At 56.9% G+C, this 17,482-nt stretch overlaps 1 protein-coding gene across 1 annotated transcript in view; it reads right to left on the reverse strand.

The window, feature by feature from the left end:
• The window catches only part of MYO7A (myosin VIIA), a 78,785-nt gene that overhangs the window by 24,641 nt on the left and 36,662 nt on the right, over positions 1-17,482 (reverse strand). The window contains exons 16-30 of the mRNA XM_081282010.1: positions 15,042-15,179; positions 13,219-13,377; positions 12,775-12,867; positions 11,118-11,212; positions 9,941-10,025; positions 9,399-9,617; positions 8,877-8,984; positions 7,617-7,826; positions 7,058-7,261; positions 6,642-6,818; positions 6,066-6,155; positions 4,204-4,331; positions 2,045-2,171; positions 1,265-1,384; positions 572-745 (exon numbers count right to left, since the gene is read on the reverse strand). Of these exons, the coding sequence (XP_081138136.1) occupies positions 572-745; positions 1,265-1,384; positions 2,045-2,171; positions 4,204-4,331; positions 6,066-6,155; positions 6,642-6,818; positions 7,058-7,261; positions 7,617-7,826; positions 8,877-8,984; positions 9,399-9,617; positions 9,941-10,025; positions 11,118-11,212; positions 12,775-12,867; positions 13,219-13,377; positions 15,042-15,179 (2,127 nt within the window). The remainder of the gene's footprint in view (positions 1-571; positions 746-1,264; positions 1,385-2,044; positions 2,172-4,203; positions 4,332-6,065; positions 6,156-6,641; positions 6,819-7,057; positions 7,262-7,616; positions 7,827-8,876; positions 8,985-9,398; positions 9,618-9,940; positions 10,026-11,117; positions 11,213-12,774; positions 12,868-13,218; positions 13,378-15,041; positions 15,180-17,482) is intronic.

Below are 17,482 nucleotides of genomic sequence, written 5' to 3' on the forward strand. Positions count from 1 at the left end.
CAGACCCAAATGGGATCCCCAGGTCCCATGGGTTCTGAGCTGGCACCCCAAATTATTAACTTTCCAGCCTCAGTCACAGACACACTTATGTGGAAGTTGCAATTCCTAGTACAAATCCTTTGTGAAGCTGTTGGACAAACTGTCACTGAAATCTACAAGTGAGAAAAATCCTGGCAGAGTGTCCAGAACAAGGTTCTGACCCTGGACCTGCCGGGTGGAGAAGAAGGCAGCAGAGGAGCCTGAGTCCCTGAGCCCAACAGGCTCACACATGCTGCTACAGAAGAAATGTGTGACCGCTTGTCATTTCCCCGCCCACAGCATAGCAATTGCGCAGGGAACGGTTGTGAGAGAACTGGCTGCCTGCTGCCTGTCAGGGCCCTGTTCTTTCTCAGCACCAACAGAGGATTCCTCCCACCTGGGCCCACACGACTGAAGAGCGCCCCCAGCACCCGTCCTAATGAGTCAGCCAGAACCGGGGCTACCCGTGGCTGGAGTCACCTGAGCCAGGAGTCAGAAGAAGGTAGTTCCCCCACCCAGAGTGGCGTCAGGAGGTGATGGGGCTCCGCCTTACCTTATCAAACAGGGCGATGTACAGGGAGAACCCAAAGCGGTCCTTGAGCGAGATCTTGTCGGCCAACGCATTGCATAGCTCCTTGGCTGTGGTTGCTGAGTCCGTCAGAAGGGTCTTGGTGGTCCCATCCATGAATGTCACAGGTAACATGATGGGCTTCTTGGACTTAGTGGCCTGGAAGTGACCCCAGAGAGTTTGATGATCCCTTCACTTCTGACCAGCTTACTCTCTCTCTGGACTCTGGCCCCCTGCTCCCACTGAGTGAATGGGATCTGCCCCTAGACCCCAGGTCCCTGCCATCCCACCAGGACACTATCCCTGTCACAAGTGCCTGAGGAGCCGTGCTCCACAGCCCATTCTAATGGGACCTCAGGGCCCCTGAGCAAGGCCTCTGAGCCGGGCCCCTAGGGCTGGCACTGCCACAGGTCGAGCTTCTGACCTTATTTCACATAAGGACATCACAAGACCCTGCAAGATGAGTGTCACCATCCCCAGGTTGCTGGCAGAGCCTCGGAGATGCAGAGGGAATCCCTCTTGCCCAAGTGATTTTGGTACAAAGCCATCAATCCTTTGGGGGTTTTTCTGTTCTGATGGGCCTGGGACTCCAGAACAGAGGAACAGAACTCAAAGCGGGGAGCATTTCTGGGGCACTGGGGTGCACTGAATACACACTTGCTGCGGGCAGGGACGCACCTGTAGCTCCAGCCAGCTGGGCGGCTGCGTCCGAGTCCCATTGACAAAGGTCCTCCTCAGGCGCTCCTCACAGTACGGGGCGTAGCCAGGCGGTCCCCCGTGGATGAAGTTCCGCAGGTACTACAGACAGGGGACCCAATGAGGCAGCTTCCAGCCAGCCTCCCTGGGCCGCCCCAGCCTGGACCATTCCAGCAGCCTTCAGCACCTTGCCCACACTCGGGACCTGCCTCTCAAGGTAGGATTGCCCACACCCCTCCTCTCCATGCTCCAGCCATGGCTCCCGCGGCCCTCAGGACATGTACTGTGGCTCGGCAAGAAACCCACACAGTCCAGCTCCACCTTTCTATGCCATGTCTCCAGCCTCACCCCGCACCACCATCTCCCCTGTCCCAGGCATAACTGTCCTCCTCCAGAGCCCTGTTTGGACTCCACCACCTCCTCCAAGCTCACAGCACCCTCCAGTCAGGCTGGCATCCCCAGCACCCAAGGCCTAGCTCCGAGTTGAACTGAAGTGCCTGACCCAAGTCACATGCTCAGAGGGCCCAAGACACTGACTCAAGCTTAGTAGAATGGGGCCAGGGGTGGTGGGACTGAACAAAGTGGTGGCTGCCTGGCAGCAGGACACCAGTAGGATGGGTCTGGGTGGGGGGTAGTGAAGCCTGAGAGGCCCCAGGCCCCTGATAGGGTTGGTCACCAGGCCCTGCTGAGCCGCCTCCTCTGCTTTCTCCTCTTGATGCCAAGACAGGGCCTGGCTCCTCTTCCTCCTGGGGGCCTCCCTACCTTAACAAACTTCTCAGAGGGGGCGAAGCAGCCCACGCAGAGAGACACGAGGATCCAGCCCCGGGCGTAGCTGCTCTTGGAGGGGTTGTGGGTGAGCTGCTTGCTGATCTGGCAGTAGATCTCATCCCTAGGCAGGAGGAGAACCGCCTCAGAGGAATAGCCCCAGCCCCACCACTCCCAGCAGCAGGTGTGATGCGACATCGCGGTGTGGTCCAATGTGCCCAAGACCATCCAGGGGGAGGCAGTGTGGGCCAGGTGGGGGAGGCTGAGCCCAGTGCTCTAGGGAGCCACCAAAGAGAATCTTGCTTTAGAGACAGGATCATCAGGCAGGAAGCACATTGATAACTCCAATCCAAAGTCCACCATGCAAAGGGTGGTATGTATGCTGCTCTGGGCACAGCAGCCACAACCCCTGGTGGCAATGCTGATGAGAAGCACAGGCCTGCCCCTGTCTGGTCCCGACCTGCTGGCTGCCCCAGGCAGATGGGTGGGCTCCATTCTCTGACTCCAGCCCATAGTCAGGGACAGTTTCTACTAATGGCAGCTGGTAGAGCAAAAACAAGCCCGGCATCTGGGGCTGGATGAATGGGGACTCTAACTTCTCCAGATGCATTCCTGTAATGTTGGGATTTTAAGTGGCTATTACTTTTGTACTAAGATGAAAGAAATTTTTGTTTTCATTTTAAAGGGATCCTTTCAGGATTGCTGTGCAAAAATATAAGTCAAGGTGTGTAAAACACCCTGCACAGGGCCTGGCATAGGGGCTTCATGAAAGGGCAGCTGTGATGGTCACTGCTGTTGTGAGCAACGTCTCTCCTGGTCCCTAAGCCTGCTGGCTCAGTGCTGAGGGAGGGCGCATGGTGGCATGCTGACCACCAGGGGGCACTTGCTGCTCCCCTTGGCTGCCCTGGGCAGGAAGAGGGATGATCTGATTCAGTGGCTTTCCAATTTTGAGTGACTATGAGCCAATATGATTTAAATTTCAGAAGTTGCCAACTCTTTTTAATCATGACAAAATAAGAACATCTAAAACACACACATACCTATACACACACCCTGCACACTACCCTATTTCCTAAAACGAAGGTCATCTAAGATATCCAAAGCCAGGTAGGGAGTGCAGCTCAGTGGTAGAGCCCTTGCCTGGCATGTGTGAGGACCAAGGGTCAATCCCAGTATTTAAAAAAAAAAAAAGGCCCCAAATTCCAGAGGTCTAAATCTCAGAACCAAGAGCAATGCTTAAAGTTAGAAAACTGTAGCTGCAGTTCCCGACTTGCCACAGACCCGTGAAAATCTTATCCCCTGCTACTACAGGCACTGGCGTGGTCCCTCAGGGAGTTCATCCCCCAGCCTTCCAACTCTTGGTCCAGGCATCCCAACATGGAGGCTGTGACAATGAGAAGACTGGGTGGCTACCATTCCCTTCTAGAGGGGTGGCCCTCAAGCAAGGCAGTACCTGGCTTTGGGGAGCGATGGGAGGAGACTCTCCCGGAAGGCAGGAGGTCTGGGAGGCCAAGTGACCCTGGGCAAGTTTCTTCCCCACTCTGAACCTGTTTTCTCATCAGGAAAATGGGGCTGACCCCCGCCCCAACAGGCCAGCCCCCAGCAGCAAACAAGTTCATGGGCTCGGCTCGCCTCACCCCTTCCTGTGCTGCTGCGGTTGGGGAAGCCTGCCCACCCTCACCCCACCTAGCTGGGCGGATCCCTTACTTGCTCCTGGTGACTCCCAGGTCTTCGCATCACATCCCTGACCACTGTGGCCTAGATAGAGGCTCTCCTGGCCTCAGGGGAGGGTACGGTGGCAGGGTCGCCCGGCATGCTGCCCATGGTGACCCTGAACTCAGGTAACAATAGTTATAGTTACTATTACTGAGGGCCTACTGTGCTCCGTGGCTTTTACACACTTCTTGTCTTTGTGGCTTTCCACGAGCCTAGGAGGGGCACCATTATTTTTCTCCTTTATAGATAAGAAAAAAGGCTTAGAGAGACCAAGGAACCTGAGGTCACACAGCCAGCTGGCAGCAGAGGCAAACACAGGCCTTTGGCTTAATCTGTTGCTAAGGTGATGAAGTCACAACCCAGCTGCCATAAGCCTTCCAGCCCTGCCCCGGGGTGCCGGGCGCCCCCTCATGGCCTCCCTGGGCCCCTCAGGTGCTGACCGCAGTGCTGGCCGCAGGATGCCGTTGCCGATAATGAAGTGCAGCTTCTCCAGGTTGGAGGTGGGCCGGTCCTCCAGCATGCTGTTGCCCTGCACCGTGGACTCCCCGTCATGCAGCCTCTTCGTCACCTGGGCCAGGGGACACAGTTAAAGGCAGGTGAAGCTGGAGACCTGAAACTGCCTAGTCTCCAGAGCAGATCCAGGCAGCAGGCAGAGGAGTTGGGCTCCCCATCACTGACCCTGCTGCTGCCACCACCCCTCCCTGCAGACCAGATGCTGGGCCAAGAGCTGCTCACATGGCCTGGGAGCACTGGCCTGGCACCTCCGCTTCTGGAAGAAGTTTCCCCCAAACCTTCCTTTTTTTTTTTTTTATTGTTGGTCGTTCAAAACATTACAAAGTTCTTAATATATCATATTTCACAGTTTGATTCAAGTGGGTTATGAACTCCCATTTTTACCCCGTATACCGATTGCTGTATCACATCAGTTACACTTCCATTGATTTACATATTGCCATTCTAGTGACTGATGTATTCTGCTGTCTATCCTATTCTCTACTATCTCCCTTCCCCTCCCCTCCTCTCCCCTCCCCTTTTCTCTCTCTACCCCCTCTACTGTAAATCATTTCTTCACTTGTATTATTTTTCTCTTACCCCTCCTTTTCTCTTATATGTAATTGTGTATGACCCTGAGGCTCACCTTCCATTTCCATGCGATTTCCCTTCTTTCTCCCTTTCCCTCCCCGCTATCATCCCTGTTTAATGTTAATCTTCTTCTCAAGCTCTTCGTCCCTGCCTTGTCCTTGGTTACTCCCCTTATATCAAAGAAGTCATTTGGCATTTGCCCAAACCTTCCTTGACACCCACTCCCAGCCTCCACTGGAGGAGGACTGTTCAGCCAGAATGGAACCCCCCTCTCTGGGGTGGGGTCCCTCATACATCTCTGGCACCAGAGTACACCCTGGGTTCCACCCACACAGTCACCAAGGCCCCTGACCCCAGTGTGCCCAGCTTCAGAACTGGTTCCTAGGAATCAGTGTCCCCTGTCTGGGGCCACAGCAGCAGCCCCACACTCTGCCCAGATGAGTGAGCAGCTGGAGTGTGGGTTACAGATGGGGAGGGCTGTGGAAGGTTCCCACATCTCCTGAGCACCTCTGCTGCCATCTTGGGCCCCTCTCCCATGACCCCTGGGAGTGGGCATTTTCTTGCCTTGGCTCCTCTGATTCCAAGTACAGAGCTGGGATTCAAATCTGAGCCCACAAGACTAGCATCTTGCGTCGGGTGGAGATGGGACAAGGGCAGAGGCAAAACAGGAGCCTCTGACTTTGTAATAAGGGGCAAGGAAGAGGATCCTGGGAAGAGGAGATTCCCAGGAAGAAAAGGGGAAGGAGGTATTTCAGGTGTGTGCAAGGAGGAGCGTGTGGGGAGCTGGCCCAGGCTGTGAATGTCATGGTCTGTGTCTGTGTCGCAGCCCCCACCAGCCTGCACCACCCTGGAGCCCTAGGACCAAGACAGTGCTCAGAAGATGAGGGAACCAACTGAGTGAGCTCAGAGCACTCAGGGGAGCAGACGCTCTGCCATCTCAGCCACAGAGGAGCGCCCACCTGAAAGGTCCTTTGATCAAACGCCCCAGGCAGGTGTGACCCCCTCACCCTGCACCACTCGGACGCTCCCCATTCCTGCTCTGCGAAGCCCTCCCTGGCCCCAGCCTGAGCCCACCGCATTTTCCATGCCCTCCTGTCTGCTCAATCCTCCCACCACGTTGTCCTGTCCCCTAAAGACAGGCAGCATTGACTCCTGCTCCTGCTCCTGGGGGGTCCCAGTTCAGTCGGCTGCAGCTTAAGGCCCCGGGGTCCACTCTCACCTCCTCTGTGAGTTTGGACTTCTTCTTCAGGGTCAAGTGCACCAGTTTATGCCTCACACTGCTCTTCTTCTGCCCCTCAGGGAGTTGGGCCTGTGGGACCAACTAGGGTCAGGGGCAAGTGACTGGGCAGAAAGCAAAGACAAGACCACCTGACAGTGGGCTGCACCTGGGATCAGCTGACCTCCCCACTGACACAAGACACGCCCCACCCTGCACCCTGCCACCCTGCACCCTGCCACCCTGCACCCTGCACCCACCCCCACCAGCCAGCTGGCAAATGGGAAACAGACTCAGAAAAGCATAATGACCCCCCCCAGTTCCCCCCAAAGAGTCGTCACAGGAGCTGGCTCCAACAGCAAAGCCCTGCTCTGCCATGAGCCCCTGGGTCACCATCACTTCACAGTTTACACAACTTTCACACTTTTGCTTCCATAAGTAGAGAGAGAAGGCTGGGGATAGGGGAGGGGAGGCAAATCGCAGGGTGCTCTTTCTGCTGAGGGTGCTGAGGCCAGGCAGGCCCCTCCACTGGCCTGGGAGGGTCATCACCTCGGGGGGAGGGGGGAACCTTGGTCTGACCTCACTCTCGCCCTGCAGGGCCTGCAGCTCCCTCTTGTATGTCTTCTTGCCCAGAGTCTCATAAATCTTGGTCATCACAGGGATCTTCTCGCTGCCGTCACTCATGGCTGTGTGGTACTTGGGCTCCGGGAGGTCCCCCATGAACCTCAGGATGGTGATCCAGACTGCCAGAGCCGCCTGGGGGCAGAGCGCAGATGTCAGGAAACCGGAGCAGAGGACATTGCTAACACCATGGAGATAGCCCGGGAGAGAGGGCTTGGAGAAACACCCGCCCACGTGGTATGGCCCTAGGCTGCGCCCCAGGTAGGAGACGGCAGTCAGACCCAGGCCCTGCCCACCCAGGACATGCCATCCGGGCAGCACCCCCAGCCCCAGCCCGGCCTTGCTAGCAGGGACCAGCAGCAGGCAGGCCTCACCAGCTGGTCGCCCTCATCATCATGGTAGAGCAGCGGCTGTTTGAGTGGCCGCCGGGTGTAGGAATGTGTGGTTGTGCCCTGGAAGTAGGTGGCAGCAAACTTTGCAAATTTGTACTCAGAGAGGTCTTCCTCGTCCTCGTCAGGCAGGGGCAGGGCCGCGTCCACGTCCTCCTCCACCATCTCTGTCCGCCCTTGCTCCAGGTCCTGATGGACACAGAGGGGTTCCCTGCCATGTGGGCCTCAGGTGGGAGGGCCTGGAGCAGACTCAGGTTGACTGCCATCTCACATCCTCCCTGCAGAGCCAGCTCTTCCTCCAGGAGGGTAGGGGCTCTGCATGTCCTGTCTGCTGCCCAAACACAGTGGTTCTTCAAGAAGGCTCCAGAGGGGGACAGTGACCTGCCTAAGGTCACATGGCAAGCAGGGTCTGGATGGGGTCTGGGAGCCAGCTCATCACCATTCTCTGCTCAGAGGGGTCAGGTGGGTTTTAATGCAAGGGGACACACACAAGAGGAGGAAGGACCATCACACAGTGGGGTGTAGGCTGTCCCCAGTTTGGTACCTCAAAGCCACTAGGTGCCTGGCCCTCCTGGCCTGGCAGGCCACCCGAAGTCCCCAGGAAGCCAAACATCTTGTCCACCATGTCAGAGTGATTGATGGGCTCGTGGCGGGCCTTCTCCATCTGCTCCAGCAGCTCCTTCTTCTGCCGAGCCGCCTCCTTCTCCTTCAGCTCCCGCTCTGCGTCCTCACGAGCCAGCTGGGCCAGGCGTTCCTGAAGGTTGGGGTGAGGCAGAAGGGGTGGGGTCGGCATCCAATGCCACAGCCTCAGGAAGCACGCTTTCCTTAGGGAACCCAAGGTTGGGACAGCCTCAGTTCTAACCTCTACCAGGGCCTCCTGAGTGCAGGGAAGAACTGCACCCCCATCTTCCCCGTCCTGGCCACGCTCAGCTCTGCCCTTACGGTGCAAGGCAGAGAGATGCCCAGCACCTCTGGGCCACAGAGAGGCCTCTGGAGCAGCCCAGTCAGTAGCCCTGCCCATCCCCCAGGGCTCAGCCTGGAACCTCTGCCCCAGGCAGCTCACTCTGCACCAACCCAGAAATCCCACAGCCACAGGGCGGAGGTCTAGATCAAGTACTACCCAACAGAAATATGATATAAGACACACATGTAGTAGCCATAGTTTAAAAAGCAAAAAGAAGCCGAGCACAGTGGTGCACGCCTGTAATCCCAGTGGCTTGGGAGGCTGAGGAGGAGGATTGTGAGTTCAAAGCCAGCCTCACAAACTTAGCGAGGCCCCCAGCATCTCACCGAGACCTTGTTTCTAAAGAAAATGTACAAAAGGGTTGGGCATGTGGCTCGGTGTTTAAGCACCCCTGGCTTCAATCCCCTGTACCAAAAAAGAAACGTGATGTTAATTTTAATAATGTTATTTACCAAATATCATCTTAACCCGTGATCAGTATTATAGAAACAACACTGAGGTCTCCTCAGTCCTTTCGCTCTGACTAAGCGTCCAGAATCTAGATCAGGTATCTCAGTGCTCTCAGTCCAAGTGTTCAGGAGCCCTGTGGCTGGTGCTCCCACATCGGGCTGCTGTCTCCCTGCTCAGGCTTTTTATCCCCCGTGAGAGAAGGTGCCTCCTGCCTGGCCCAGTGAGAACCGAGACATGCGCCAAATGCCACATGCGCCAAGTGAGCCTAAGAAGAGACAGACACCTCCTGATTGAAGGCAGGAGGGTCTCAGGACAGGTGACAAGTGGCTGTGCTGGAGGAAAGCCATGGAGCCAGCCAGCAGACCAGGACATCAGGTGTCCCCAGCTCACCTGATGCTTGCGCTCTGCCTCCTCCTTGGCCTTCTTGGCACTCATCTCTTTCCGGAGCTTCTCCTCCTCCGCCAGCCGCATTTTCTCCGCCTCTAGGCGCCTCAGGTACTAAGGAAAGGGACAGCCAAGGAATGTCAAAACACAGGCGCAGTATTTGTCATGGCAGGGTGAGCCTGGGTTCTGGAACTGAGAGCACCTGACGAGCAGTTTGGCAGACAGGGAAACGGACAGCTGAGACTCTCCAGAGCAGGTCGGATCTCAAAGCCAAACCAGGTTTGCGGGGGCCCTGAAGATCCACTAGGGTGACTGGGGCCCAGCCCAGCCTCGGCTGGGAGGGTGGGAGTGGGCTCTGTAACTCCTCAGTCCTGTAACTCCTCAGAGCTGGCATAGCCAGAAGTCCCCCCTAGGCCTCGGCCTCCTTGGCCAACACCAGGGCTGACCCATCTGCCTGAGGCAGCACACACCTCGGTGGACACCCCTTCTGGGTGCAGGGCTTGGGTGCTGGGACTTTGTGGTCCTCACCTCTGCCCGGAGGCGCCGGTGCAGCCTTCGGGCGATCATGCCCCTGGCGTAGGCCTGCACGGTGAGCACCGCCCAGAGGCGGTGGCGGAAGGCCTTGCGCACCAGGTAGGCACGGCAGCGGGCCTGGAACTGGATGATGTGCTGGCGGGCCAGGCAGTACTGCTGGTGCAACTTCCGGGCGCGGTGCAGGGCCTGCAGCCGCAGGAAGCCCAGGCGCATCTGCAAGGACATGGCCCTGCACTCAGACTGAGCCGCCACCCCTCCCAGAAGGACCCTGCCAGCAGCAGCCTCCACTACACAGGTCTCCAGTTCCAGACAGGCCTCCTCCAGAGGCAGCAGCTGCGCTGCTTCACAGAGGTCCACAAGACCCAGCCGCTCTGGGGGTCCCTTCTGAGGTCTTGGTAACCCCAGAGTACTCACAACTCACCAAAACGTTCCCGAAGAAAAGCAGCAAACATTGCTGACCAGTTGGGGAGAGCCACAAAGACTAAACCTGGACTTTGGTTGGAGGACAGGTAGGGGCAGGCCCTCGGGAGGCTCACCAACTCGTAGTTCCTCCTGCAGGTGTATCCCCGCCAATGCTTCTGGATCAGTGTGGCAGCATTCTTCAGCTTCAGGAAGTTGGACCTGAAACAGCCGTGGTTATGGAGTGAATCTCAGAGCACAGAGCTAGTTCTAGAGGCAGCCAGGGTGCAACTGGCTTGGGATCAGGAAAGCACACTGGGACCCAGCTCTGTGATGCCCCAGGTGTGTGACCTTGGGCAAGACACAGACCCTTTCTGTGCCTCAGCATCCTCTTCTAGAAATAGGGTAGAATAATGCCCACTCTTCCTGCCTCACAGATTTGTCACATGAGCCCATTAAAGAAGATATTCAAAAGGTACTAGATAAAGGAGTGTCTGAACAAATTAGTAAAATAATGTAAAAGACTAAAAGCTTTCAACAGTCTAACTTCCAATTTTATTGATGAGGAAGCTGAGACTTGAAGTTGGGACTAGAGCCCCTGTGTGTCTGACTCTGAGGAGCTCAGTGCTGTCCTCCTGCACACAGTAGGCTGCTTCTCCAGAGAGTAGTCTCCAGCCTGATGGAGGACGGAGAGACCACACATCAGACAGCAGTGTGTGTGGAAAGCAGGAAAAGACAGGGGTGAAGGATGCAGCTGCAGCAAATGAGCCCCAGTGGGCGGGGATCAGTGGATGGATGGATAGAAGAAGGGACAGACAGAAGAGGGCAGATAGACAGGTGAATGGATACAGGGTGGGGGAAGGGCCACAGGTACTGCAAAAGGGGCAGGTCATAGATTTGCGTGGAGCTGAATCACATTCGAGTTAGTCCTGCCCATTTGTGAATTGTCACAAGCGTACACACGTCCCTTACATAAAATATAAGACGCACTTTGTAATTCACAAAATCTCAAATTTCCTCTTTGGGAAACTCCACTGGCCTCGAGATGAACAGAGGGTGCGTGAGTGTGCCTCACGGCCTAATGTGCCCACCTGTGTCCACAGGAGAGCGCACTGTTCCTTGGTTTACCTAGCACGGGGGAACTTTGTGAATCTCACGTCTGGTTCCTCTGTCTGTGTGAGCATGTGTGTGCTTTCCACGTGTGCACCGCAGTGTGCCTGTCTATTCCTGGTGTCCATGTGGGAGCAGAGTGAGCCCCCTGGGCACACGCACCTTAACCTGGGCTGGGGTGGCAGGAGTTGTTGGAGCACGTACCTGTCTTTGAACCCCCGGATGATCTTCTGGAGGAGGATGACTCTGTCAGTGATGGCCTTGTCCCGCTCCACCTCCAGCAGCATGTCATGGTGATCCTGGAAGGCACAGCTCCTGAGCAGCGCCCAGACAGTGTCTCCTCCAGGCCAGGCCTAGGGCTCAGGGGCGCCACCCAATCTCCCACACATGCTCGGACCCAAGGGTGGCCTCCCATCGCATCAGGGGCTGTGGAGATTTCCAAGAGGCCCAGCAGGACCCACGGAGCAGAACAACCATCATTTCCCTGGACAGGGTCATAGGGCCCATTCACACGCCCCCCAGCTTTGCCCCATGGCCATCTCTGCCCAAGCAGAGACTTCCCAGGACCCTACCCAGGCCACTGTCATTTCTCTCCAGAATCCTGGCAGCAGCTGACATTTCCAGCTGTTTCTCCTGCTAGCTCCTGACCCAACCCTCACTCCAGTTGGAAGAAGCCTCATTGGTTCATTCAACACATGAACAGAACATCTGCGCCATGCTGTGCTGGCTTCTGAGGGCAGTGTCACAGCAGGCCAGGCTGACATGGCCCTGCCTGTGGGCAGGTGAGGCTCTCAGAGGAGAGCCACCTCCACCAAACAATCCCAGACACACAGCACAGAGGAGCGGCTCAGTCAGGGCTTCTGAGGACAGAAGAATGAATGAAACTTCCACCTTTGACCTCTTAAAATGTCACCATTTCTAAAGAGCCCAGATAGGTAGGGATGGAGATGATGACGCTCCTCTGAGTTCCCCGGTTCTAGATGACATGGTGCTCCCTGCCTGTCCTCCTCTGACGGGGCTGGATATTAGACCACCCCGGGCTAGAAGCCCTGCTCTCTGCATCCTAACTGCCTGACCTGGGGACACTCACTTCTCCTTTCTGGGCCTGTGAAATGGGCATGCGGGGAGGACTTAATGAGATCATAGAAAGCCCCTCCGAGGCCTGGCAGAGGTGCTTTCCAGCCAGCGGCTGTGGGACACGCAGGCTGTGGACATCCAGGGGAAAGGAGGGGTCCGGGAGATGAAGGGACGAACTCCGAGCCCCTCGACCCAAAAGGAATCAGATTAGACCCCAGACTCCCTCCCGCTGAGGTTCCTCTCCCTCGGCCAGCTGTTCTGGCAGTACACCCCGACACTTGGCACTTGGCCCTGTTACCCTGGACAGCCAGAAATCTAACCCAGCGGAAATGGAAATGAGGAAGCCCACACTCCCTGCTCAGCTGCCCTTCCATGGCCCACTCACAGCAGCTCTCCAAGGCCGTGACTCCCAGGGCCAGCTTCCTGCTCCCCCCCCCCATAGCTGCTCCGGCCTGTGGGAGCCCAGCTCCAGCTGCTGTGCTCTGGGAGGCTGGGAGGGGGCCAGAGATGGGCGGGCACCCAGAGTGAACCCCGACTGCCAGGAAGTCACAGGAAAGGACCTCAGATACACTCTAGACCACCCCGGGCCCATCTCTTTGTGTTGACAAGGAAAGGAGAGGAATGGCCTCACTCTGGACGCTGGGATCCCAAATGCCAGCCTCCCTTCCCCTTGCCACCAAGGCCGCCTTACCTGGTCTGGCAACTCACTCTGTAGGGAGCCCTGGGACACCACCCATGGGAGTTGACAGCCCCCAAGGCAGCCTGGGGACCGAGATGTGCTCACCTTCAGAAAGATCTTGGTTTTGCCAATCTGCCAGTCGTCATGGGTGCCCAGCACAGCCTCAGCTATGCGTTGGCATGTCCCTCGGAGGTTGCCCTGGTAGGCACAAGGGAATGGACAGCCTCACCAGCAGGAAGCCCTCCAAGTGTCCCTCTTGAGGCTAGGAGGCAGGGCCCTCCCAGCTCTGCCCCGACTGGTCGCATGACCCAGGCAGGGACCCACTTTCTCCAAACCTCCATTTACTCCATGTGAAAGTCAGATGATGACCACCATGGCCACTGGAGCCCTCTGACTGACCCACTGCCAAGCCCCCACCTTCTCAGCACTCTCTGAGGTGGACGAGCAGATGTCACCTGCTCAGCTCATTGACCCACTGTGAATCCAGGGCTCTTGCCCGGCCAGCGCGGGAGGCTGACCCTCCCACTATCTGCACCTCAGACCTGGTACCTGCTTGTAGGCTGGCTTCACGCCAGGCAGCAGCACACGGTACCGCTCCACAAACTCCACAAAGCTGTAGCGGATGGGGTAGCCGGCGCGGCGAATTCGGATGGTCTCCATCATGCCCGAGTACCTCAGCTGGCGCACACACAGGTGCCGGTCGAACAGCTGTCAGTAGAGCCAAGGGGTCAAGGTGAGCTCCTGCCAGGAGGCCAGCCCTGCCCTGTGTTTAAGCAGCCCCACGCAAAGGCCTAGAGAGGCCAAGGTATTACGGGACGAGGAGCAATCCAGGGTGGGACCCAGGTGCACAGGTCACATCCACATGGCAGCGGGCAGCAAGGACCCCCGTGGTGGGGAGCTGCACCATGTGGGAGTCCAGGGGAGACAGGTCCCTGGGAGGTCCAGAGGGGGCTTCAGGGACGAGGAGTGGTATTCTACGGTCAGGCAGGGTGGGGGGTGAGCCAATGCACAGATAAGGACCTAGTGGGGGACTTTGAGGGCAAAGAGGCTAGTCCAGGACAGTCCAGCCGTGCTGGTAGAGGGTGCTCGGCACTGATCCAGGGAGCCCTTCATGTGGCCATTGTAGATCTCTAGCTATTCAGACAACTTTCTGGCTGCTGACAACAGAGAAAAGGCACGGTCTTCTAACTCATGAAGCTGTTTCTGTGACGACTGCAGGGCAGGGCAGGGCAGGGCCAGCCCCAGGGGCTCACTGAAGGGACAGGGAGAGATGTGCATGGCAGATGTGGGGGCTGTGGGGAGCCACCAAGGTGGGGCTGGGGAGCCAGGGAAGGTGTGGAGCAGGGACAGACTAGATGGGCATCTGAGATTGCTGTCCCTGAAGTGCAGGGGTGGCAGGCAGGAGGCCGGAGACCAGTGAGGAGGTCCCTGCCAAGGTCCAGACCACAGACCAAGGTCCAGACCTAGGCCCCGGCTGACAGAGGGTTCCAGGGGTATTTCAAGGCCAGGGGAGACGGTGCCCTACAGTTCCAGCTTCAGTCCTCCTGGCCCACCTGCCCTGGAGGGAGAGATTGCTGGAGCCCTCAGACTCTCAGGCCCCTACAAACAGAGTCCCCAAAGGGACAGGCGTCACCCACTCTGGGAAATGATTTCCTGGCGAGGACAGTGTGTGCGGATGGTGGACTTCCGCAGCCTGTTTCCTCTCCCTCTGGGCCACTTTCCCTGGCCTTCCTTCCCTCCCTCCACGGACCCCGAGGGCCCCAGCTCTGGGTAAACAACACCTCCCAGAGCCTGCTGTGGAGGGACAGGGCGGGCACTGGCAGCCTGCAGGGCATAAGCCCCTCAATGTCCCCGAACACCCACACATATTTCCAACCCAGGACAAGGGTCTGCTCCCTCCACAAAAAAAGGCCCAATAAGTGTTAATCAGAAGAGTGAGGAATGAGGACAGTCCCAGTGAGAGGAGCCAGGGGAGGTTTCCAGGAGGAGGGGGTAGTTGCGCTGGGCTGAAGGGAGGGATCTTTCAAAGGAGCACAGCCCCCAGCTGCCATCTACTGAGCGCTGTGTGCCCCGCAACCTGCCCACATGATTGCACAGACTATGCCCAGGAGGTGGGTGTGATCGCCCCATTTCCATCCACAAGGAAACTGAGGCATAAAGGGACTCAAGAGACAGTCTCCAGCTAGGAGAAGGTAAAGCTGGACTGAATCTCGCTCTCCCTGGTGCACCTGCCATCTTCAGTAAATGGGAGTCTAGTTCTATAAGCCCTCAGGTGCCGGCCACTCCCCAGAGAGGACAAAGTCTTGCATCATCCCCGACCCTCGTCCACCCTTGGTCCAGCCTCCAGGGTCCCCTCGCAGCCCTCCGCTCACCATGGGCTTCTTGAACTCGTTGGGCTTGATGCAGCGCACGAAGAAGGGCTGGCAGGCCCCCAGCGTGCGCATCAGCAGCTCCAGCGACCGCTTGAACTGGCTGCTGAGTGTGGGCGAGCGCTTCCTGGTCTCGGCGCCCTGGGGGGGGGATGGACAGACGGCAATGGGAGGGGCTGTGCCTGCCCCCTCCAGGCCTCCAGCAGCCGCCCCAGGGAAGCAGGAGGGGAGGTCAGGGGGCCAGGGCAGACAGCGTTTTCTTGAATCTGTCTTCCTTTGGTCGGGCTGCAGTTGGCCCCCAGACCTCCCCTCCAGGGAGCCTCCCGGGACCTCCACAGGTATCCCTCTAGGTTGCTCCCTTCCTGGTAGGCTGGGGGACTCTCGGCAAGATGTCAACCCTGTCTGAGTCTCATCCTCTCCTTCCCATGAAAGTGGCCACCTCAGGACCCTGGGGCCATCTTAGAGACAGGGATCAGGCAAACCTATGTTGGAACCCTGGCCCACCGCTTCCAAGCTGTGTGGCTTGGGCAGATTATGAAAAGGTGCTAAACCTCAGTTTTCCAAGTGAAAATAATGTCATCTATCCACCTGATGGGGCAGTGAAGAGGGTCAGAGGTCAGGTGTGTTTCAGTAAGTGGCACCCAGGGATGGCCACTGCAGGCCCCTGGGGACTGTGGGGGAGGAGAGGAGGAGCTGCCCTGACCTCCCCTGCTGCGGATTAGCCAGAGGCAGCAGGCTGGGGGTGGGGCAGCAGGCCTGGATAATCTTCCTTAGAAGGCACAGGAGCTGGCTCCCCCAGTGCCACCCTGTCTGCACATCCTGGCCCTGCTAGGGTCCCCTCCCAGGTTACTGTGAAATAGGGGGAGCGCTGGAGAAGACCTGAGAACAAATAAACAGGAAGCGAGCCTTCTCTGCTGACAGAAGCTGGAGGAGAAGCCAGGTTCTGATCCAAGGCATTTCTGTTTTATTGTTCTGGTGATTTTCAGTTGGGTGAGAAGTTCTTATAGATACATTTGAGTATTATTGTAAGATTTTTTTATTTGTATAGTTATAATGTCATGTCCTGTGTCAAAAATCAGGGTGCAGGTGTAGATGTGTGAGGTATTTGGGGGGCAGAGGTGCCTTCCTAATCCATACTAAACTTAGACAATATGCCACCAGGCTGTAACGAAACCCACCAAGAATCAGCAATTGCTTGCAATTCTGAAATCTCAGTGCTTTCCATCTTGGTTTTATTGGGCATGCAGTCTAGGAGTCTGCCCAGGGAAACTGGGAGTGGAATGATGGTCAGGTCTGTGGGAGCCACTCCAGAGCCATACACCTTTAAGTCCTGATGCACCCCAGGGGATCTGAAAGATCACTGCAGTCTGGCACAGTAGTGCTGTGACTTGTGACCTGGTCTTTTCCCTCACTGGGATAATAAGGTGTGGCCTGGGAGTGGCCCTAGGAGTAGGCCGCACCCAGAGGGGTTGAGCTATGCTCTCCTGTTCCCTTGTAATCTTACTCCTTGCCTCATTTGAATGGCTTCTGCCCCATAAAAGAGTTCAGCACATGCTCCTCTCTCTCTTTCCACAGACCCCTAAGGTCAGAGCTGCTTTGGGGTCATGGGACCCAAAGAGAAAGGCATTTCTCTGTTTGTGGTGGTTATTTTGTACAGCCCAGTTCACCTGGAGTGACCCTGAGTGCTTAGCCATGAGACGCAACACAGGTCTGTGGCTCCAGAGTTGCCAAGGGACCCAATCCAGCCACAGCACTGGGTGGCCTCCCTCTTAGACAGGGAGCTGTCCAGGTCAGCCTGAACCGAGCCTGTAGCAGAGCCCCTACCTGCCTTGCACCCGCACAGAGAGCATCTACAACCACTCCCAGATGTACCCGGGACATGCACACCAACGCCGCACACACCCTCCTTTGATTTTGACCATTACTGGAGCTGCTTCTCTCTGTCTACCCCGCCAGCTGTGAGCCCTGTGAGGGCAAGTAGGGCCCACCTTATTTACTGCTGGGCTTGGCACATGGAACCATCAGCACTTTCCTCAACTGAAGTGTTATCAAACTAGTTTCTGGTGTCATCCATGGGCTCACAGATACTGCCCACCATCCCTCAGGCCCAAACGCTAGGAACTGTACTCAACACCTCTCCTCTCACATCCACTATATCAGCAGATCTCACTGGCTCCATTTTCAAAGTATCTCCAGAGCCATGTGTGGTGGTGCATGACTGTAATCCCAGCGACTAGGGAGGCTGAGGCAGGAGGATTGCAAATTCAAGGCCAACCTCAGCAATTTAGCAAGACCCACAGCAACTTAGTGAAACCCTGCCTCAAAAAAGAAAAATAAAAGGGACTGGGGATGGGCTGGGGTTGTGGCTCGGAGGTGGATCGCTCACCTAGCCTGTGTGAGGCACTGGATTCAAACCTCAGCACCACATAAAGTAAAATAAAGAC

The sequence above is a fragment of the Spermophilus citellus genome (genome assembly GCF_964194105.1).
Source record: "Spermophilus citellus genome assembly, chromosome: 2".
Classification (NCBI taxonomy): Eukaryota; Metazoa; Chordata; class Mammalia; order Rodentia; family Sciuridae; genus Spermophilus; species Spermophilus citellus.